Source organism: Fusarium oxysporum, chromosome VII (genome assembly GCF_013085055.1).
Source record: "Fusarium oxysporum Fo47 chromosome VII, complete sequence".
NCBI classification, from domain to species: domain Eukaryota; kingdom Fungi; phylum Ascomycota; class Sordariomycetes; order Hypocreales; family Nectriaceae; genus Fusarium; species Fusarium oxysporum.
The window spans coordinates 542,333-564,001 of record NC_072846.1 but is presented as its reverse complement, the minus strand read 5'-3'; the positions used below and the strand labels follow the sequence as shown (position 1 = coordinate 564,001).

The window sequence follows — 21,669 nt, the reverse complement described above, 5'->3', positions numbered from 1 at the left end:
GCCCTTAGCTTTAATCTTCTGCTATATAAACTCACAGACTTCACAGCTTATCTCAACGGCTAGTTGCCCCTTCATGCTGCGTTTACAGACAGTAGGCTTGGTATAAATTATATGTCGCACATTTTACCAACATAAGTCTCTTGGCCTAAGTGGGTGATACTTTTGTCTGGTATGTCATCATTGGGATCGATATACTGTGATAATCTCGATTAAGAAGAATTTGGCATCGAAGTCTACGCCAGCCAAGCAGAGACCAAAGGCTTCAGCCCTTCAGAAAACCATGGCTCATCAATCGACGAGGTTGCGTCGAAACCATGATCACCCTCACATACAGCAAGCGTAAAGGTAAGATCTGGGTTCAGCTCCTTGATCTTGTCAGCTAGCTTGATGCTGCCTTCCACCGGCACAACGCTATCTTCTTTGCCATGCCAGACAAACACGCCGCCTGGGGGAAATCTGGCACCATCTTCAATTTTGTCCAGAATGGAAAGATCTCTCCGGTTGAGGGGAATGAGCTCTTCAACCTTGCCGTTCTGGATATAGCTGAACATCAACGCGGCACGTTGGACCTGGGGGTCTGCCGAGATGATGGAAGGAATTTCCCCTTTCTTCAGCTTAGCCTTGTGCTCATCTATTAGGCTAGCCGGCATTTGGGGGAACCTAAACATTGGCTTTTCATAAGCTTCAGTGAAGTGGTGGCTTTTGGCGTCAACCAAGGGGTAGGATGCTGTCACAGCTCGAACATCAGAGGCATGATTCAGGCCGGTAATGAGGCTGAGGTAACCGCCTGCGCTGTCTCCAGCCGACAGGATGCGTGTGGTATCCACTTGAATCTTCGCTTTGCCGCTGATGAATTCCGGGAGCTTAGTGCGGGTCCAGGTCAGGAAGTCATCGATGTCGGCAATGATTTCATCAATTGTGGCCTCAGGTGCTAGTCTATAGTCGCACCTCACGATTACGGCTTCGTGACGCGACGCAAGCTGAAGATGCCAGGGCGAGAAGAAATCTGGGAACAGACTCGAGCCAGAAATGAAGCCGCCGCCATGGATTCGGAATATTATAGGCCTTGGGCTGGTCGGTGTATCTCGAGCTTGTTCTACTAACGCCTTTGGGACGAGGACGTGGCAGGCAATCTCGTGGCTCCGGACAACTTTGTAGACAGTCTCGAAGATGTCAAAGTTGACAAAGCGGGAGAAATCATTGGGGTTGAATTGAGGCGCCATGGTGTTTGGTAAGTAGTGGTTGGTTGGGCTGTACCGGCTTTAGGAATCCGGGACGTTCGCTGGATTTATACATGTGGCTGGCTGGGCGGCCAATGCGAGTTCCAGCCAATGCACAGGGAGCAGGCATTTGTAACTGTATAGTACAGTGTGGGACGGGACTAGGAATAACCGAGTGCATACACCACTTGCGGTACGGAGTATTGTAAATCAAGCCCGAGGGTAAAAGAACCCCCGACCCCCCCTCCACTTTACGATAGCTACAAGAGGGAAGGTCATTATTATCTACAAAAGGAACGATCTATCTGGTTAAAATACAATTAGAGGCTTATTATAGGATATCACGGTGGGCTAAGCTACTTTAAATTAGCCATCATCCTCCGAGCTACTACTGGCGTCGTGGTCTGGCATCACCACGCTGTTGAGAAAGCTGATCTGTACGAGTCAGCAAATCAAAGAGTTCTTCTCTCCTTTTCCAGAAGCTAAATGGGCTTACGAATGCGACCAAAGGCTGCAAAACCTCGACAATCCTTTCCTGGGTGTCTTCTGCGCATAGAATATTGTCTGGAATCTTTCTAGAAAGAGTAAACTTCCTGAGCTTCAGAAGCTCAATGTCTCGATGATCTATAATGAACCCCTAGCAAGACGGTTAGCCTCGACTGAACCTCCTGTGATGTGCCTGCACACCTTGGGTCTCGACTTAAGGGCAGTTTCCTTGTTTTCGAGAGCAAAGGCCTTCAAAGCTGCTTCTTCCGTGGCTTCCATTCTGGCTTGCGGCAAGAAGGTCAGCTTCAGGCTGTCATCGTTCAGAACTCTGCGCCATCGCCTCGGCCGCTCGTCTATGCTCGCTCGAAGTCTTCGGAGTTGTTCTGCATTTGGAGCGAATATCCCGCCGGCGACGAAGGACATGCCTGGTTCGCAATGGATGTAGTAGTGGGCATATGTCCCCTTGCGCCCCGTTCGAGACCAAGCCGCCGAGAAGTGCGCCTAATAACCATCAATCATGTACTCTGGAACCAGGACACCGCTTCTTACCTTGTATGGCTTTCCATCAGGACTGAAGCGCAAGTCTCTGTAGATACGAAACATAACGTCTTTAGCCGGTAACTCGGGGATGGTGTCGTCGATGGACATAATCGAAGAAGTAGTGCGCTCGACAAATGTTTCCCAGTCCTTATATGCGCGTCGAAACTCTCCATCATGAGCTTCTTTGCGTTAGCGATCATCAATATGGTCGGCTTCGCGATTACCTTTCAGCCAAGCTCGATTGTTATTGACTTTGAGGTCCTTCAGAAATAGAAGGCTGTTCGGGTGGATCTTATAATCGACGTATGCAATGCCGCCGTCGTCCCGCATCTTCTCCAAAGGGATAATTGTCACTACCGGGGGTGCGTCTTCGCCCGCATCGTTACAGTACTCGTCGGCTTGAGCTTCATCCGGCTCTGTTGTGTCCTCAAGGTGCTCTGACTTATCATCACTGTCGTCGTCTTCTTCGGGGTCGTCTAGGTATGAGTCTTCTGAGTCTTCTGGCCTGTTACGATTTTGACGAGTTCTTAACGCATCGCGTACTGTCGGGGACGGCTTGTGGACGCTATCGTCATCACTGTCTGTTTTCTCGACGTAGATAGTCTTACGCGATTTGTTCGGCAATCGTGAGCGGCGCAGTTCGGGCTTGGGGGGTGGGGAATGTTTGCGTTTCTTCATAGGCATACTGTCAAATTGGTCAACCACACAGCAGAGATGGTCAATTAAGCAGTGTAATCTGTTGTCACCAGATAAACAAGAGACGCAGCCATCCAGTGTCAAATTCCAACCACTTGGCTAATTACTGCGCACCTGCGGAAGAACAATCATCCTTGTGCATCTCAGGCCGGTACATGAAATGAAGTTGGGCACGCACTGTATACATCGAGCATAATCCCTAACTGGCTGATCCGTAGGTAGCCGGGGTTAAAAGTGTATAATTGTGGTTCGATACTGTACACGGCCTGATTCCCAATATTTGGTTGCTTGCTCATGGATGAGATACGTAGATATTTTAATTATCCTGATTTAATATAGGGGATCGAATAATCGGTACATTCTAACGAAATGTACTTACTGATGAGGGGATGTTACTAGTTAGCCCAAGTAGAGCACCTAGCTTTTTATCACATGCTATATATTTCTTACTCTGGCAACTCGTAGGATTGACGTAGCTACAACACGTACCCAGTTTTATGAGGCGGTGGTAGCGCATGAAAAAGTTTATGTTGAGAATTGAGTAACACTTAGCATACTCTACTTTGGTGCCGTCGGATACGCACTCGATTAGGAAAGAGGCTTTGTCACAACCAAATTACATCATGACAAATCAGGTTAGTTGGTGAAATCCGCATGCTTTGAGGTCCATAGTGTTACAATGCATTACTGAACCTTAATCAAATGTCGTCTAGGTTCGTTATTGGTATGACGGAGGGCCCGAGGGCTTGCCGTATGGCATAATAGGCACCCTAGACAGCTTGTAATCCCTGTTTCAAATAACCAGGGTGTGTTCACGGTGGATCTCCGTTTTAGAACCAACTTGCGGCTTATTTTGCTGTCTGAACATTATGTATATAAGTAATATCGTGAATGCAGACATACTTGAAAGTAGCACGGTCACGAACCTGGATCGATGGTCTGTCCAGCATGCATCTGCCGAAATTAGACTTTTACCAGCATTCAGCAACTATTATCCTGCTATCCCAGTAACGTGGTTGATTGGTTTTGCCAGGCTCCTCTTGCGCGATTTCTATTCAATGGAATGTTCCCTGGAGTCTTTAATTGCTCTCAGCAGGGTATTTTATGGCTTATCATGGCCAACTCGTAACGAATTGCATGTTCCAAGTCGTCTGAACCAACCTCGGCTGCGACGAGGTACTACCACCATGTGATCCTCTTGATGCTTCTGAACCAAGATGGGGCGCTATACGCTCAACTAAACTGCACTGCTTATTGCTCAGGGCTTTCGCCCATTCTAAATTTGGCAATATGGTCAATAACGAGCAATGTAAGCCCTGTAGAATACTGTAAATAACGTGTGTCTGATTGCTTCGGTAGTTAACTACACTACAACCATCCCGAATGGTGTATTTTCCTTCTCACTACACGCTATCCCTGACCTTACATTCTTGGCTTCGAGGTTACTGCTCGGGCCCAGTAGGCAACATGAAACATTCGGTCGAAATGTCCTTTCCCTCACGTACGACGCACTCGACAAGTACCCTAAGATGAAAACACTTTCCCCACATATGGAGAACCACTGCAATATATAGACATTTTGCCTCCCCACATGGGAGCGCGGATGGGCCCTCTCTGACGCTATGGTCTAACACGTTTACGTATAAGACCGCAGCGACATGTGGCGCGTTGCGGCCAAATCATACACACTCTGACCCTCTTGACGGCATAAGGTCGCCAATAAAAGGAACAAACAGGCTTTTTTCCAAGGCTTGGGTTTAGAAGTGTCCGGATTCCATCGTATCTTATCTTGTCAGACAACCATTGGTACTGTGCTGTTTAACAAGGATAGTGTTCCGTTTACAGCTGATGCGTACAGTATTGAGCACTTACACCTTCCTCTCCTACAATAAACCCTTTTAGATCAAAGACGGCCCTACTGAGTGAGCATATGTATTGAGATCACTGTGTACAAAAAGATTAGGGGCTCGATACCAGCGCTCTTATGTATCTATCTTGCCTATGTACAGTGAAAGTACGATAAACTCGCACTTTCAGTTTGTCTCCACTTCCTTGCATTTGCGCCCCGATTTTTAGGCAACAACGGTACTTGTAAGCACTTTCCTCGCTGAACCAGAAATTGCTTATGGGCCCAGACGAGGGCCGAATTCTGGGAAATCATCTACTTACGAGGTAGCGCCATGTACCCAAAGGTCCCCACCCTAAACTTTATAAAGAGCAGGTTAGTTTGGAGCGGAAGGTGCCAGTGCTCAATACTGTACTAGTGCCTATAAGTGACGGGTAATGTTAGCTCTAAATGTGATCTTAACAGCTGAGGCTGCCCCACAAAGTCTCACACCCTAGGCCCATCATTGACCCCACAGCCTCGCGAAATGGCCCAGATAGGAAACTTTTCTTACCGGGATATCTTCCTGTGCCCTTGTGAAGCGACGATCACTATTAGGTAAAGCGACTTCACCAAATTAGCTTTACAAGCTATTTTCCTCCTTCGGCTAGATTGCAAGCCGACTTGTTGGCCTGTTTCGGAGTCGAATGTTCTCTTTGTTACGTTTTTAGTCAGGTCGTGATAGGGATAACGTAATGCTTTGTGAGCTCGATCTGGTTTACGTTATCTCTAGGTAAATTTTTTCCAATAATATACTAAGTTAGTCTCGTGAGCTATAGAGTAAAAGACACTACAGAAAACCTGTCGGTCTTGTCGGATCTGTGAGCTGCGGCCAGAGTCTGCGTTTTGGTGTAAGCGGGACCAATGCGAAGGGGGCTCAAACTTATAGTGTATGATAAACTTTTTAACAAGTGGGGAAGATGACTTACTGTCACTTCCTTGATGGCCAAAGCTTTTTTTGCCGGGTGTTATTTAAGATCATATTCTCAGAGCTCGAAATTCTAAGTCTCGACGTAAGTTTTCAAACCGGTCCTATCCCAACAGCTTTCTACACACATTCAACAATCTTTTCCAGACATCTCTTGTCTTTTCAATCATGGCTTTCAATCGTATCGCTGTCTATGGTCACCGTGGATTCGTTGGCTCTCGAGTTGTTCCTGCTCTAATTGCCTCTGGAGCGCCAATTACCGTTTTGCATCGCGCTAGTTCGGATACTTCCAATCTCCCTGATCACGTGAGAAAGATTGAAGTCGACGTTCTTGACGAAGACGCTTTGGTTGGTGCCTTGCAAGACATAGACATTGTGATGTCAGTCAGAGCTACTGCGCATCTGTACCTTCTCGGATCCATGCTAACGAATTTCTCAGTTCTCTTGTCGGAGACGAGGGTACCGACAGACAGCATGGCTTTGTGAAAGCCATCCCTAGGACTAATGTCCAGCTTTTCTCCCCTTCGGACTTCTGTCTGCGATATTGTGAGCAGGGAATGCGCATGCCGTGTATGAAGGCAAAAGCGAAAGTCGAAAAGGCTGCTAAGGATGCTGGGATTCCAACTTCCGTCATCCACGTAGGAAACTTTGCTGAATTCACCTTGAATACACCGTCAGTCATCGAAAGACAACTCGCCATGTTTATCTGTAACTGACTTTCACAAATTTTAGGGCGGTGGGCATTGATTTGCAGAACAACGTACTGGTCCACACTGGCAACTCCGCTAATGAAAGAGTTACTATGTGGTGCGTAGCATTTAACCCAAAGACTCCTTCTCATCTAGATAATTCCTTTGGTATGATTGAACTAATTCCTTGTAGCACCAAGGACTACGTAGCAGCTGCGTACGTCGACATATTTACCGCCAGGCCTATTCACACCATACAGAACCGGACATTTACCTTGTCGGAGCTTGCACCAACAGGCAACGAAATTGCTGCGATTATGAAAGAGAAGAACGGCAGAGAGCCCTCTATTTCGACACGGAGCATAGGGGAAATCAACCAAACGATCGAGGATTGTCTCAGCAAGGAGAGTAATCTCGCTGTCCCGTCCTATTGCCGCAAGATCTGGGGAACGGGAGAAATGATGAAGATGCTTCCCGATGATTTATGGGAAGTTAAAGACTACAAGAAAGCAAGTTTAGAGGATCTTGTCATAAGAGGAAAATTGGAAAGCTACAGAGCCCTGCCCGATCATGTGTTGGAGTACCTAAGAAAGATGCTCTGAGACATGCATTGCCAACTACCGGTATCCTAACGTAGCTAGTGGGGAACATAGCCAAGAATCTCTAGATATGGGCTTTTGCTAGTTGCGACGGCCTTGCCGACGCTATTGCAGTCAAAAAACTACCCATATCCGGTAGGGTTAGGGTTAAAATTATAGGCATTTCGAGGCTTCTCAGCTTACTACTCTTCAAGTATTATCTTTTATATGTTTGTCCCTTGGTCCAAACTTAAGGGCAGATGTCCGTCGTCCGTCTCTCTTGTAGACATGATAATTTACAATCAGCTCCCTGTCCACCCCCAGGTTTAGATATTTGTGCATCGCCAGCTCCCCCTTGCATTCTATTATTTACTTATCGATTTACTGCTGTGTCTATCTGCCATATGTTAGTTCCAATCTTTAACTTCCACCCCCCTGTAACTTATAGTTATTATTAGTAACTGTTTACCTGCTTATAAGGATTTATCTATCTAGCTCTTCTTAAATCTCTATATACTTATATATATCTAAAACCTTCCCTAAGTCCCTAATTGTTATAAAAAATTATATTTTATTTTTCGTCTTTATATCTTATTATTCCCTAAAATAAAGCGCTATATAGCCTAGCCTTATATTACCTTACTTGTAACAAGGCTAAGAAGGTATTCATTTACTTACCTTTATAACTCTTATAATAGGCGTATTTTATGTCATATAACAATTAAACCAGCACTATCTTCCTTTGAATGTGGTCTGAAATTGCTACAAGCCCTAAACTTATTTATAATAGATCCTTATTGCTATTATCAACATTGGTCAAGATATCACCACCTGTCCAAAGATTTTCGTAGTCTTCCCAAAGAGATTCCCAAAGCACTGAAGGCTCCAATACGGCGTCGAATGTTTTCTCCTCACTGCATATACCAAGGCCCGTGTGGTCATTCAAGATCGAATGATCAGACCCAATGCCCAGCACAGTTTCATGACGACTCATCATCCTTCTCATCCCGTCAATATGCAAACAGTACTCGGCAGCGAGAGCATTACCACTCTCTTTTAGCTGCGTGAGAATGTGAGCCGCTACCTCAAATTGCCCCTGAACTTCATTGTACTCTTCGTCATTGAGCATGTATGCAAGTAGGAGGATTGTAAGAGCTGAGAAGAGATATCGAGTGTAGACGCAATCAAAGGTCAGAAACGATCCGCGGATCCATGACTCAATAAGAAATTTGCAAGTCTGCTGTGCGCACTCAATTCCTGCTTCGAGAAGAGAAGATTCGAAGTATGTGTTCTGTGGTGGACAAGGAGGGTTGGTTGTCAAGGATAAGGATGTTGGTAGCACGACACAATTCCAAAGAGGCCGAGTGATGCATATAACTGACTATTTTACCTCATCAATTTTAGGATCGAGGATTGGAAGCTGCAACTCACCTGATTGAAAGATTATCGAAGATTTAGTTGTCTGTCACAGCTAGGTATGCTGTCGGTGCTGGACTGCAACAAGGGTGAGAGGTTATTGACCCAGTTTCTCAGACGGGCCAGGAAGCCATGTGCTTGAGCTTGGACAAGGATGTCATGCTTCCGTTGATGAAGAGCATTTATTGCAGTGAATGTCAATTTCGACAGCTGAACTTGAGCCTTAACGTAGGCAAAGTCCTCAAAGTCTTGCATAGCGGACATGGGTTGAGGCTCAAACGGAAGGTCAACTTCTAGGAGGTCATCTGGTACAGAAATCGGCAATCCAGTTGCATAAGCGCGCATGCGATCAAACGTACATACGGTCCACCAGACTCGTTGGCGGTGTTCCCTTATGGCAACGTCATCGCATTCGTTGTCCGACTTTTCTCTATGTAAGCCGATAATCAAGGCAAGTTGAATCGCGTAACTAGCTTGAGTATAAGCTGATCGTAACTGGTTCAGGAAGAAGCAATAGTAAGACTAGGGTTGTCAGTCTTGAAACAGTTCATGTGTATTTCAAAATTCAACATACCAGCAACAATTGAAGCTCGATCATGCCTATCTGCGGCTTATCGCTCACCATTTGGAGCGCTCTTTTCGCCATGATGAAATGATTCATTCCCGGAAACGTTGATTTGGATACAAAGGACCTCGCCATATACACCTCGCCGATAGCAAATAACGCATGCAATTTGCACTTTGAAAGAGTATCGATCGGTGTCTTGTTCAACAGAAACTGTTCGAGGTCTCGGCGAACATGGCTCTTTTGAACGATGTAATAATCTCGGCTAACTCTATCCAGAGACACGTCTAGTAATAGACGGGCTCGCGCTTGATTAGGCCAGGGAACTGCCATGTCAAATTGTTGAGAGGAAGTCGGTATACTGAACGTGGAATCGGCATGTTGTCCAACAGAAGGCCGCCACCAGAATTGGGCTGCAAATGCTATATCCGAGGCAGTACCATATGAGCTCGGTAAATGCGGAGAATTAGGGCCAAGGAAAGGCGGCACATCTTGGAGTGCTGGAGTTGGTGCCTGGCTTATACGTTGAATCTGATCGCCCCCTCCGTGTAATTCTTCGACACCGTCTTCGTCTTCCGACCATCTTAGACGCTTATCCGCATCTTTCAGACTTCTCAGATGACTGAATCGGTAAGTTGAGCAAGGAAGACATGCCTTATAAAACTTACACTTGGGCTAGGTTGACAAAACGTAGCTTTTGCGGGTAACGACAATCAGCGCCACTGCCCGCCCGAAGGCAAGGTTCGCATGGCAATACTTTTGAACATTTGGTCTTTCGTTCCTTACATCGGCGACATCTAAATTCTGGTCAGGGCTTATTGACCTGCAATTTGGGACGATAATGGTGATGAGAGTCAAATTGAGGATTGCAGGGGAATTCTTACGCTTTGCCCTTTTTCTCGCGCATAGTTGAGAGTCTTTTTTGCACGCCTCCATGCTTCTGTTCTTTATCCATTTCACGGTACGGAGATGAACCTGCAGGTGACCCCATGATAAATGCAAACGGATGGAATATTGACGTGCAGGCTGAAGGTCGAATGCGGATACGATAAATAAATAGGTTACAAGGTTTAATATTTACGTATAGAGAGATTTCGTGATAGCTTAACAAGACGTCTTGTTTGGTTTTTAACCACATTGCTTTATTAGTTTAGAAATGAAAGTCAATGGTAATCAGAAGGATTGGCTTTGCAGTCTGTTGTGCAAACCTCGCCAACAGTCCCAGAATGGCAGGTGGGTCATTTGGCCAATGTCTGGGGCAGGGCAGTAGATTTGATTGGTAGCTCTGAACCTTCCCCAAACGCCAGTTTGGCGAAGATTTCAAGACCAGTGGAGAGTCTTTGCGGTTCTCAAAATACCTACCTCGAGTCTAGGATATTCCTATCAAAGCGGAAGTAAAATAACAAACAGGCTAAAATGCATGCTATTATGTCTGTGGAGATCTGGAATCTTGTGCCACCTTTTATCTTTATTGACTAATACATACAAGGCGTATGATATATATTCCCAAAGCTGGCTCCAGGGTGTGGCAGCCTGTCGCGGATGAAGTATTCCATACCCCCGCCTTGCCTACGCCAGGACCTCCTTTTGAGAATACAGACCAGGTAGGTGAATTGTGAAGCCACGGCCATTATCAACTTTGCAGCGCTAACAAATTCCGTCAAGGAACATGGTCCGTCAACATAGAGCTTTGAAGGCTGGTGTCAATATCCGTTTACGAAATTAGTCACTATGTTGGCCGCAAAAGATCTGCAAAAAAGTGATCTGCCTAGGATGTAGTAGATATCATTCTACCAACATTAAGTCGTTGCTGTAGACGTAGCCATTAATCTAGGGAATGCTTTGTTAAAGACGTTATTTGGGTCCAGCTTAGCCTTAAGACGCGAAAGCCGTCGCTCGGCGTCAAGTCCAAAAAAAGTTGTTGAATCTACATCATCCGGTGAACAAAAGGCTGGAAACCTTTCTTTGAGATGGCAATTAAGGCTCGACAACTGTTTTTGCAGGTGGCGAACCCAAGCTGTGCTCTCTCCTAGCGCGTCCCTGTCATTATGTGCGTTCTCGTGCGTTCCGCCGTGAAGCCCAAGTATAACATGGCGGCGACGATTGGGGAAAGCAGCTCCGATGCCATCTTTGATATCTTGTCTAACTCCTTTGCCATGGTTGTTGTGCACAACGACCGCAGATAATGTCTGGGGTGGTGGGTTTAGGGCCAATACCTTGCCAACGTCGGGCAGAACGTCTGTGAAATTACAGCTGCGAAAGTATGTTGGGGAAGATGAGTCGCCGCCTCCAAACGCGGCTGGTGTAGCTATAAACATAAGAATATGCTTGTCAGTAACAGTTCTGCAGAAGAGACTTTGCCCAAGACATAAACAAAGCATGATGCTTACTTTCTTGGATCGTATTGATAAGGATGGCACCAAAACTTTCCATCTTTCTCAAGTATGCCCTTGCTTCCGACAAATCCCCTTGCACCGCAGTCCAGCACCAATAGAATATGTACGCGGGCTCAGCTTTCACAGTAAGCTGCAGCATCTCAGGGTTTGCCACAATTGCATCGCCGCTGAAGGCATCGGGAATGTCCCCGTCCGCATTCATTTGTTGGAATTGCTCAAGCACAGCAGATGCCTCGGATATCGGGAAGGCTAGGAACCCAGCGTATATCTTTGGGTTTGGATAAACCTTGACGCGCAGCTCGACAATGATGCCAAACGTGCCGGCACCCGCTCCACGAAGTGCCCACAACAATTCCTTGTCGTGGTCAGTATCTCTGATGCGTCCGTCAGCCAAAACCACTCTAGCCCCTAGGATCTGATCGACCCCGAAGCCGTAGGTTCCTACGTAGAAGCCGTAACCGCCTCCGCAAGCCCAACTGACGTAGCCGACCGTCTTCGCCTGGCCGGTTGGTGTGAACAGCCCGTGTTTGGCAAGGGCTTGCTGCAAGTCACCAGCGATCACACCACCGCCGACAGAAGCACTCTTTTGATCGTCTGCAACGTTGACCGAGCTCAAGGACCTCATGTCTACGACGACGCCATTATCAACAAGCGAGCGACCATAGAAGTCATGACCACCGGATCGAACGGCAAGCGGGATATTTTGCGCGGTGCAGAAAGAAACAACTTTGGATACTCGATCTGCCTTCGTTGGTCGTACAATTGCTAAGGGTAGGTAATTCAAGCTTCGGTTATAGTATAGACATCGGTCGTCAAACTTCGAGTCCTGTCTGCCTAGTACCTCTAGGCCTTCTGCTTGCGCCTTCAAAGCATCAATTAGGCGGTCTGCATTCATGTTCAAGGTCTCGATCTCACGGCCTGGCAGGATATGTGAGAATTGGTGGTGGCAACAGTTGATGATGATGGCGATCTCCTTTGAAGTCTGCAGGGCGGCGTACCAATGGTGTAGAGATGTGTTTTGAAGATGAATATCAGGTCAACTTGCCTCAAAAGAAATAGTCAGTCATACCTCGCCTTGCCTCATTCTTCCAATGATAGTCCTGAAATTTTCCGGTCGAGCAGATGACGTCTGACAGGTAAGAATGCTCCACATCGAATGCCACATTGTGTAATGTTGTTGCTCTCAGAATGGCGAATGAAATGACATACCTGCCAATGTCATGGTTTAAAAATAGCACCCATGTCCAAACCCTAGTCCGGGCTCGCTTACAAACCAAAACAGGAAAGAGCTTATGAACAAGAATTAAGGTAGAGTATGTGAACGATATGATGATGGAGAACAATAAGGCACGGGTTGCTGGCACCCTTGTCAACCCTAAACGCTCAACATATGCAAGATCACCAGTTTCTGCTCCTTAAGCAGTTGAATTCACCCCATCGTGTGTTCAATATACGTAAGTAGAGTAAGTAGAGTGCACGGGCCAAGTATTTGCTAGATTGGCGGCTGGGAAGGGGCTGCACTATTCTATCACAATATTATCCTTGTATCCAGAAATGTAGAGGCAATTGAACCAACCCAACCCTGGCAGACTGACTCAAAGATCAAGTCCATAATTAATAACATCTGTTACGTAGCCCCGATTCTCTGATGGGTCGCATCGGATATATGTATATTCTTGGTTTAATCGCTTTCCCGCTCCAAGTCCCATATACATCTTTATACTTAGGTTCGACTGGAGTATCACTGCTGTAACGATCGCACACCCATCATGTAAAATACACGTGACAACATCACCACATTCTGGTCAACACTTTGATACACTTTCCCCATCGTATTTTTGCGTATCTAACATTAAATCAACTCTAGTAGAGTTAATTTAATCATTAATTACTAGGGTAATCAAGGTTGGCACGGACGGAAAGGAAATAATGCGGCGGGATTTGGACGGTCCTTTGTGTAGTAGTAGGATTTATCGCTGTATTTTTTATGCTTAAGCCTACACAAGAAAGCTAGTTAAAGACAGAAAGCGTATAAATAGTCTAAATTCGGGTTCCCAGGTTCACATGAATAGCTTTAATAGTGGTGTATGCCAAGATACCCGCCTCTCCCAGCTCACGCCCAATGCCTGACTGCTTCTTTCCACCAAACGGAATTCGATAGTCGGAATCCTGACTGCTGTTGATCCATACCACTATGAGACGTTTGGTCAGCATACGCCAGTGAGAGACAAGATAGATATCCTCCAAACTTACTTCCTGCCTCGATATCCTTAGCTACAGCGAGCGCTCGAGTGATATTCTCAGTAAAGATTGCTGCTCCCAAGCCATAAAAAGTATCGTTAGCTCGTCTGATGGCTTCCTCCTCAGTTGAGAAGGAGCTGACAGCGGCGAGTGGCCCAAAGACTTCCTCGCGATAAATTTTCATATGGTCCTTGACATCTGTGAACACAGTAGGCTCGACGAAGTAGCCCTTACCGTCAACACCCTTGTGAGGCTTTCCGCCAATGCTCAATGTTGCCCCTTCTCGTTTGCCCTCTTCAATATACGACAAAACGCGGTCATACTGCGCCTTTGTGACTTGTGGGCCCTGGAAGGTTCCAGGAGCGAATGGGTCACCGACAACCGACGTTTTCTTTACCTCTTGGATGAAAAGATCTAAAAACTTCTCGTAGATATTCTCATGAACCAAGATCCTGCTAGTTGCCGTACAGATCTGCCCCTGGTTGGCCATGATGCCGTAGTGTGCCCATTTCGCAGCATTCTCAAGTTCAGCATCCTCAAAAACAATAAGAGGTGATTTGCCGCCTGTTTCAAGCGTGATTTCCTTTAGATTAGTAGCTACTAGCTTCATGATCTCGCGGCCCGTGTTCGTAGAACCAGTAAAAGCAATTTTATCAACGCCAAGGTGCTTAGCAAGACTGGCACCAGCTGTGCGACCAAAACCATTAACAATATTAATCACACCAGCCGGGAAGCCGGCTTTCTCGATAAGAGTGGCTAATAGCAGGACCGATAGTGGTGTCTGCTCGCCAGGCTTTAGCACAATGGTATTACCTGCGGCCAGTGCAGGTCCGAGTTTCCACGCAGCCATGCCTAACGGATAGTTCCAAGGGATGATCAGGCCACAAACACCGATGGGCTCTCGGTTGGTATAGGCAAGTTTTTTCTCGTTAGTTGAGATGACTGGGGCAATCGATTGGTCAGAAGCAGTGGATTGTAGAGAGAAAGTGTTGTTCTGGCTCACCTTGACCGAACACCTTATCAGCAAAGCCAGCATAGTAGCGGAGGACGCCTGCTAATTCACCGACATCTCCCTTGGCCGACGCAAACCGCTTCCCTACGCCAATTTAGCGATGGTTGTCGGAAAGAGAAAATCATAAGCTCATCGAACGAACCGTTGTTCCATGTGTCGATTGAGGCAAAGGTGTCTGTCAATTCTTCAGCCAGATCGGCGAGCTTCCTCAAGAGGTCGCCTCGCCGCGTAGGCTCAGTCTTTGACCATGATCTGAAAGCATTGCGCGCAGCCCTCACGGCATCATCGATGTCTTCCTCGCCGCCGGCGTGGACTTGAACAATCTCTTGCTCAGTTCTAGCAAACGCCGAACGATCATCAGTCGCTACTCAAGGTTAGGGTGAGCGGTTCCGAGCTTACATGGGGCTCACGACGGAGATTTCCTGGCCAGACTTGGCCTCACGCCACTCATTATCAACAAATATACCCAGAGGCTGCTCGAAGGAGACGCCGTTAGGCGCGGTAAGCTTCTGAAAAAGATTGGCAGCCATGGCTAATGTATGACGACAGTGGGAGTTGTTCTGTCCTGGGTTCAATTGAGGTTGGCAGACGAAACATTATATACCTATTCTTGGTATCGTGTCTTAGGCATCTGACATTTGATCGATCTGCTCTACCAGGGGTACATCGGCCAGTCATCGCCGACAGTGTCCGAAACGTGGGGTTCAGGTGTAAGTGAGGGGTTCTCCAGAGTTCCGTCGGGACGTGGCCAAAGAGGGCAAGCCTAGATGACTATCCCTTTAACCGGTATAAGCCTCCGCCACGGTCGCTCTTAGGGGCTCAAATGGGTAAAAACATATCATTTTCTAGATAAATCTTGGTCATGTAGTAAAGTCGCCAGAACCACCAAACCTAGGGCCTAAGAGACCTATAAGACAGGTTGTAGCAGTACAAGAAGGCAATTAAATTGGTGTATCTCCTTGAGTGCCATAGCCCTTCAGGAGCGTCACAACATGGACATATAAGCAATTAAAGTAAGTAAATCAGCCGTTACAGGCCAACTTGTACTCAAGCCACTATAGAGGGTTGTCAGCGAATTGAAATTGCTGAATTAGATGACTATACCGCCAAAAGGTTAGCCCAGTTACATACAGTAGAAGACAATACTCTCAACTGCGCTTCCGACGGAGCTTTTGTCACCTTCTTGTACGTGGGGTCAAGTGGAGCAAGACACAGGCTGCCACTTCTGAAATTACCGTAGCCGAAGATGCCAGCCAGACTTGATAAAGCAATTGCTACTTGAGAATTGGCCAGTTCTGCCCATTCTACATGCTCGGTACTTCTCGGTGTCGTCAGCGTACTCGATCAGGGAATTTTCGCTGACCTATAATAAGGGCAGCTAAGAGAAGGCCCACCAGCGCTAAGTAACAGTGGAATTCGCTTACATGCTAAATCAGGCAACCTAAACTAACGAGATGGGAAACGTGACTTAGCAAGTCCTTATTCGGGCTTTGTGAATGAAATTACCCATCAGTCGGTTCAATCATGATGTTCGGCAAACCCATACGGAGGGGGTAGTTTATACAATCTATTTGTTGAAACTGGTCTCTTTGGAGTGGGCCCCGCAATGATTGACATGTATTCAAGTTCTCATCATTTCGGCTGCTTCATGCCAGTAATTTCACCACTGACGGATTTTGCAGAACAAGAGGAATCACTGTATCGCACATATTTCACTCCATTTCGTATTCATGAGCAGAACATGTTCGATTTATTGCGCATGTCTATCTATTTATCTAGCCAGTATCAGGCCGCATTGAAGCCTGGAAACCCTGCCGCGATCTCCTTGCGCGCCCACTCCCGGTAGCCACCAAGGCCGCCAAAGTAGAACTTGGTGCTCGACTTTCTACCCTGAACATTGGCGCCAAAGATCCAGCTAGCGGTTGTTTTGAACAGCGACCCCTCCACTAGCTGATCGCAAAGATCGCTCCACTGCTGTTCAGCCTTATTGGAAACCTCCATAACCCTATCTCTTTTGCTCTTCTCGGCATGCAGGATGCATTCTGTGATGAAGTCGACCTCACTCTCGATGACTGCTGGGAAGTTTGCAAACGCGCCCTGAGGTCCGGACACGAGGAACATGTTGGGAAAACCATTACATGCGACCGCGCCATATGCCATCGAGCCGTTCTCCCAGTGCTTGTGGATTGACTTGCCCTCGCGGCCAGTTATCTTAATGCGGAGATAGTTGCCTTCAATTGCATCAAAGCCAGTGGCAAAGATGAGGACGTCAAGCTCATGAAGACCGCCGTCCTTTGTCTTGATACCGGACGGACAGACCTCTTCAATTGGTGTCTCTCGAAGGTCAACAATATCTACATTATCCCGGTTGAAGATTTGGTAGTAGCCCGAATCGCAAAGGGGACGACGAGCGTATAGGTCGTTTGGCTTTAGCGCTTTTGCCTTTTTAGGGTCTTTGACGATCTCGTCAATTTTGCCGCGAATGAAGTTGCATTGCTTCCTCGTTGGCCTCCAGACTAGTTGTGATGTCTCCAAATGCGCTGAACATGAAGCGAAATCCATTTCCTTGATCCCAGACCTCCTGGAAAGCCCGACGACGCTCTTCAGGTGTCGCCTCCATTGTCTTGCGAGTGGATTCAGGGACGCCGAATCCCATAGAGGAGGACCACACGGTTTGGTAGATCTTGTCGTAGTTCTTGTTGATCTTGTCTCGATATCCAGCCGGGATCTCACCCTGTCCGCTTGGAACCGAGTACTGTGGATGTCGTTGAAACGAGATCAGGCGGCCAACCTTGGATGCGATAGCTGTCATGACTTGAACACCCGTAGAGCCGTTGCCAATGATGCCAACCCTCTTCCCTTCCAGATTTGCATTGTGATCCCACTTAGCCGTGTGGATAGTGTCTCCCGCAAATGATGAGATACCGGGAATATCGGGGTAGTTGGGCTTTGACAGGAGGCCCAGGCAGTTCACCAGGTAACGGGCATGGATAACCAGTCCGTCCGTGCATAATACTACCCAGACCCCAGCTTGGTCATCCCAAGAGGCTTGCTCCATCTCGATATTGAAACGCATATACTTTCGGAGATCGTGCTTCTTCACGACGTGGCGCAGGTAGTCGAGGATCTCGGTTTGATAAACATAATGCCGCGACCAAGGATAGGATATCAAGTCTTCCTTATCCCAAGAATAGCGGTATAAGTAGGTCTCAGTATCACTCATGGCGCCCGGGTAAGTGTTCCAGTACCACGTGCCACCGACATCTCCGGCCATGTCAATGCATTGAACTTTGAGCCCTGCTTGAGAGAGTCGGTAGGTTGAGTAAATGCCCCCAACTCCGGCTCCGACGACAAGGGCGTCGACCTTGAGTGTTTCCGAGAATGATCCCATGGTGTTGGTTTATTGAGGATTATAAGACTAGCATGTGATGTGGGATCTTGAAGGGTCTTGTTCGTGTCGATTGAAATCAATAGAGAAGACAAAAGGAGGGAGAAAACCTTAGGCGAAGATATTCTCTGCCCATTGCCTCCTAAGGGATCCAAGGATATATCATCATCTAATCATCGGCCTGGAGCGGACTCATGCGGGCAAGAAGATCTCTCATCAAGCACTCGCTAGTTTGACAAATGGAGTAGGCAATACAATGCGCACCTGCTGCAATGTGTGCCAATTTTGGCCCTATCGCTAGTTTCACGACCGCATCGCCGCCATGTCCCACTCTTTGAGTCAATCCCGCTTCCAAAGATAAACCTAACCACCCATGGTAACGCCCCTCCTCTATCGCGAGCATGTACCGCAGCCGAGCGATGATCATGGGACGCCATAAACTGGTAGGGAGAGAAGCTTTTAGCCCGCATCTCGCTTCCAGTCCAAATTTGGCTTTTTATCTGATAAGGTGGCGAGTCCTTCGCTCTGAGAGAGTCACAAGAGGGGTTGGCGCTAAACAAGTTACCCCTCCCTCCTCGTACGTCTTCCGTACCATTAACTGAACTGGACTTGACGGAAACTTGGCCAGGGTTTTGCAGGGGGGAAATCCTGGGGAACCTGATGGGGTGCAGCCCTGCTGAAGGCCAGAGCCTGTCGCAATGCCTCCACAATCTCCCAGAGACGGTTCGTTTAGTGAACCATGAAACGATTGTCACAACAGCCTTTGCCCCGCAAGCCTGTCGTCGGTAGTGCTAATCTCCAGGACGTGTCTGGGCCGGTTGTCCATTCCAATGAGGGCTCTATATCCCACCACCCATCTTAACATAGATCATCTAGATATTCCTGCTATCTACCCATGCGTCATTATATTTTTCGTCCCCATTCTGCTCCTGATTTGGGAACCATGTAAGCCTTAGAATAGGTTTTTGCAAAGCCTGATTAAAGATTGGCGCATCTGCATGTCTTACTGCTATGGAATACTGATAGGGTCTCTTTTATTATCCACGTGCGTGAGTTAAAGAGCACTTCTACATGGAGACAGTGAAGAGAATGGAGCTATGAATGATGAAAACAAGTTTAGGAAACTTACCTTGATGAATATCTTGATTTGCACGACTCCAAAGACAGCCCATGCTTTTTGACCTGAGCTCGCAATTGAGACTTCGTACTTTCTGATGAGCTCTAGTCTTCGTCCCGTAGCATGACAGCGTCCCAACCTCAATTCTAGTGTACATCGATAGCTACTGCGCCCGGACGCTAAAGATAGCCCTATCGTGGCCAGGATCTAGAATGCACAGGATTTGTTAGCCACAAGTTGTAGTGCGCAGTCAATCCTATCGGCTAAGAGCCCAACAAGGGAAAACAATGGTGGCCTGGACTCTCAGTCAGCACTAGACGCTTCGATGTTCATCTTGGAGATAGGTGCTCCAAGTGGCCCAAGGATGATCTTGGGCTCCCATACCGGCTCCCGGAAGAACGGGACACTAACCAGCCAACACCGCACTACATAATCCGGACAGTATCATTGGTAGACACCACGGTCGGCTTTTATTTTTGGACAGGATTACTCTTGGCCTTTTCCCCTTCTTCTTCTCTTTCTTGGCATACCTTTATAGTCCTGACAGCATGAAGTCAACCCAGGAGCCAACGGCCTCTCTTTCGACACAATCGCAGTTGGAAGCCGACGAACGCCACCATGCAGACCGCATCGAGCGCCCCTTTTCCACCCTATCGGCAATGTCAGTAGGCGCCACCACCACCAACAGCGCTGTCGGCGTCATCCTCACGCTCAGTACGACAATCACATATGGAGGCTCTGTCCTGTTGTTCTACGGCTTCAGCGCAATGGCCTTGGTTGGGCCTGACCATTGAAGTACCACAGTCGTAAAGGAAGACAGAACGCTTTAACAGGACTTTATTATTTCCCAAATCTACTAGATTGGGTGTTTAATAATACTCGTCGAATCCCGGTTCGCATTGGAACAGCCCCAATTCTTCCTCTCCGAACTCTCCCGTTGTAGAATTACGTTTCAAGGTCGCGAGAGATGACACAGTAGAGTAAATATCTAGTTATCGGGCATGATTATACTGTTAAGAAACGAAACTTTTATCTAGTTAGTGACTGGAATGCTCTGAACTGACTGAGACTCAGAAATGGTGGCAAGGTGCGGCTGGATTCGATGATCTTTAACTGGCCATCTTCAGCCATGAAGATCTCATCGTGTACCTTCTTGACAACTTCATTTTTCAGCAGTCGCAAGAGTTCAGTGTCAACATAGTTCGCATCATAGCCCTGCTTCAGCCAGCTTGAACACTTGTCTGGATAGTAAGTGAACGTACTTTGGGTCTAGTTCTATGGGCACCTTCTCGGTTTCTACGGACGAACGCTTTCATTGCACTTTCGGCGTTGGCTTTGGCTGTGGGTAGAAAATTATCCGCAAAAGCAGTATCGCTCAATATATGTCGCCATACTTGCGGCCTTTGATCAATGCTCTCCCGAACAAGCCTGACAGTCTCTGGCTCAGGGGCCCAAAAGCCGCCTCCAATTTACAACGACTCGAGGTCTAAGTGAACATAGTAACACGCATACGGTCGCTTCTTCTCACTACGTGAGAAATCAATAGAGAAGTGTGACTAGGAGGTGTTAGAATACGCAGGGAGAGGCTTGTCAAGTGAGAGTAGCGGAGAGGAGTGGCGAACCTTGTATGGTCTTTGGTCCTTACTGAAACTAACGTATCGGTAGATTCCAAAGATGAAGTCTAGGAGGCAGTTCAGAAATATTATGGTCGAACGCAATGATCTTGAACATTAAGATTATCGTCAATGACACCCAGTCCTTGGATCCTCGCCTACACTCTAGCTCATGACCTAGTAGTTGTGAGAGACATGCGAATTGGGAAAATTCGGACTATGCAGTCTTACAATTGAACCAGCTTCGCCTATTATTGGCTTTCAGGTCTTTCATATACATCAAGGTATTCGTATGTACCCTATGGTCCGAGTATTCAACACCATCACATGGACGTAGTGCTTCATGTAGTATTATCATAACGGCCCTTTCATCGTCATTGTCAGGTTCTTCTTCATCGGTTGAAGAACGAACTGTAGGGACAATATCCATCTTTTGCTCGTTATCGTCGCTATGTATATCCATTATCATTCCCTCTCTCGTACTTGATCTTCGAGAACCTCCTTTGTTGTTGCTGATGTCATATCTAGCTGCCTTGGGCGATCATGGGTTTGGATTCACGTCGGCGGAAGAGGACAGGGCCGCACGTTTGGGACGAGGCATGGCTAATAAACTCTATGGAACGATTAGATCAAATATTATCGAACTAGATGAGCTGCTGATGAAGAAAACAGGAATAAGTGGTCTTAAGGGGATGTTTCAAGACTTGATGGAATCCACCACGAACTTTTAGACAGAATTAAATCAGCTCGAGGCAGGGAAATGAAGGATCCCGACCCACATGAAGCACTAGTCACTACAAGGTGGAGAATAAAGTTAACGGTATCTAGGTTCTTATGATTCAGCGCCTTGTCATGACCCAGCCCTTGGGCTGACGAGTTGATGAGAACGAAGCATGAGG

The 21,669-nt window shown here is 47.1% G+C and overlaps 8 protein-coding genes across 8 annotated transcripts; 1 reads left to right on the top strand and 7 right to left on the bottom strand.

The window, feature by feature from the left end:
* Positions 1-233: 233 nt before the first annotated feature.
* On the bottom strand, positions 234-1,223 carry FOBCDRAFT_140658 (Alpha/Beta hydrolase protein; the record flags this gene model as incomplete). The annotated part of the gene is made up of 1 exon (XM_054705404.1): positions 234-1,223. One exon carries the CDS (start codon positions 1,221-1,223, stop codon positions 234-236), a length of 990 nt encoding a protein of 329 aa, XP_054561379.1.
* Positions 1,224-1,586: 363 nt separating this feature from the next.
* On the bottom strand, positions 1,587-2,930 carry FOBCDRAFT_203909 (uncharacterized protein; the record flags this gene model as incomplete). Its single annotated transcript, XM_054705403.1, has 5 exons — positions 1,587-1,655; positions 1,717-1,857; positions 1,908-2,207; positions 2,256-2,425; positions 2,471-2,930. 5 exons carry the CDS (start codon positions 2,928-2,930, stop codon positions 1,587-1,589), a joined length of 1,140 nt encoding a protein of 379 aa, XP_054561378.1.
* A 2,993-nt stretch (positions 2,931-5,923) lies between these two features.
* FOBCDRAFT_164484 (NmrA-like family protein) lies at positions 5,924-7,220 on the top strand (the record flags this gene model as incomplete). Its single annotated transcript, XM_054705402.2, has 4 exons — positions 5,924-6,135; positions 6,195-6,428; positions 6,488-6,562; positions 6,638-7,220. The coding sequence occupies 4 exons, from the start codon at positions 5,924-5,926 to the stop codon at positions 7,044-7,046; spliced, it is 930 nt and encodes a 309-aa protein (XP_054561377.1). The 3' UTR covers positions 7,047-7,220.
* A 583-nt stretch (positions 7,221-7,803) lies between these two features.
* Positions 7,804-9,994, bottom strand: FOBCDRAFT_203907 (uncharacterized protein; the record flags this gene model as incomplete). Its single annotated transcript, XM_059609090.1, has 6 exons — positions 7,804-8,403; positions 8,544-8,743; positions 8,798-8,960; positions 9,013-9,625; positions 9,672-9,800; positions 9,888-9,994. The coding sequence occupies 6 exons, from the start codon at positions 9,992-9,994 to the stop codon at positions 7,804-7,806; spliced, it is 1,812 nt and encodes a 603-aa protein (XP_059465292.1).
* Positions 9,995-10,802: 808 nt separating this feature from the next.
* On the bottom strand, positions 10,803-12,294 carry FOBCDRAFT_139529 (putative oxidoreductase; the record flags this gene model as incomplete). The annotated part of the gene is made up of 2 exons (XM_059608049.1): positions 10,803-11,311; positions 11,394-12,294. The coding sequence occupies 2 exons, from the start codon at positions 12,292-12,294 to the stop codon at positions 10,803-10,805; spliced, it is 1,410 nt and encodes a 469-aa protein (XP_059467456.1).
* Positions 12,295-13,439: 1,145 nt separating this feature from the next.
* Positions 13,440-15,182, bottom strand: FOBCDRAFT_139137 (aldehyde dehydrogenase domain-containing protein; the record flags this gene model as incomplete). The annotated part of the gene is made up of 5 exons (XM_054705399.2): positions 13,440-13,591; positions 13,653-14,582; positions 14,644-14,736; positions 14,795-14,988; positions 15,052-15,182. The coding sequence occupies 5 exons, from the start codon at positions 15,180-15,182 to the stop codon at positions 13,440-13,442; spliced, it is 1,500 nt and encodes a 499-aa protein (XP_054561374.2).
* Positions 15,183-16,437: 1,255 nt separating this feature from the next.
* Positions 16,438-18,043, bottom strand: FOBCDRAFT_241562 (uncharacterized protein; the record flags this gene model as incomplete). The annotated part of the gene is made up of 2 exons (XM_059610371.1): positions 16,438-17,105; positions 17,170-18,043. 2 exons carry the CDS (start codon positions 18,041-18,043, stop codon positions 16,438-16,440), a joined length of 1,542 nt encoding a protein of 513 aa, XP_059467455.1.
* A 1,776-nt stretch (positions 18,044-19,819) lies between these two features.
* FOBCDRAFT_203903 (uncharacterized protein) lies at positions 19,820-21,233 on the bottom strand (the record flags this gene model as incomplete). Its single annotated transcript, XM_059609089.1, has 5 exons — positions 19,820-20,013; positions 20,222-20,385; positions 20,552-20,643; positions 20,780-20,838; positions 21,002-21,233. 5 exons carry the CDS (start codon positions 21,231-21,233, stop codon positions 19,820-19,822), a joined length of 741 nt encoding a protein of 246 aa, XP_059467454.1.
* Between the last annotated feature and the right edge of the window lie 436 nt (positions 21,234-21,669).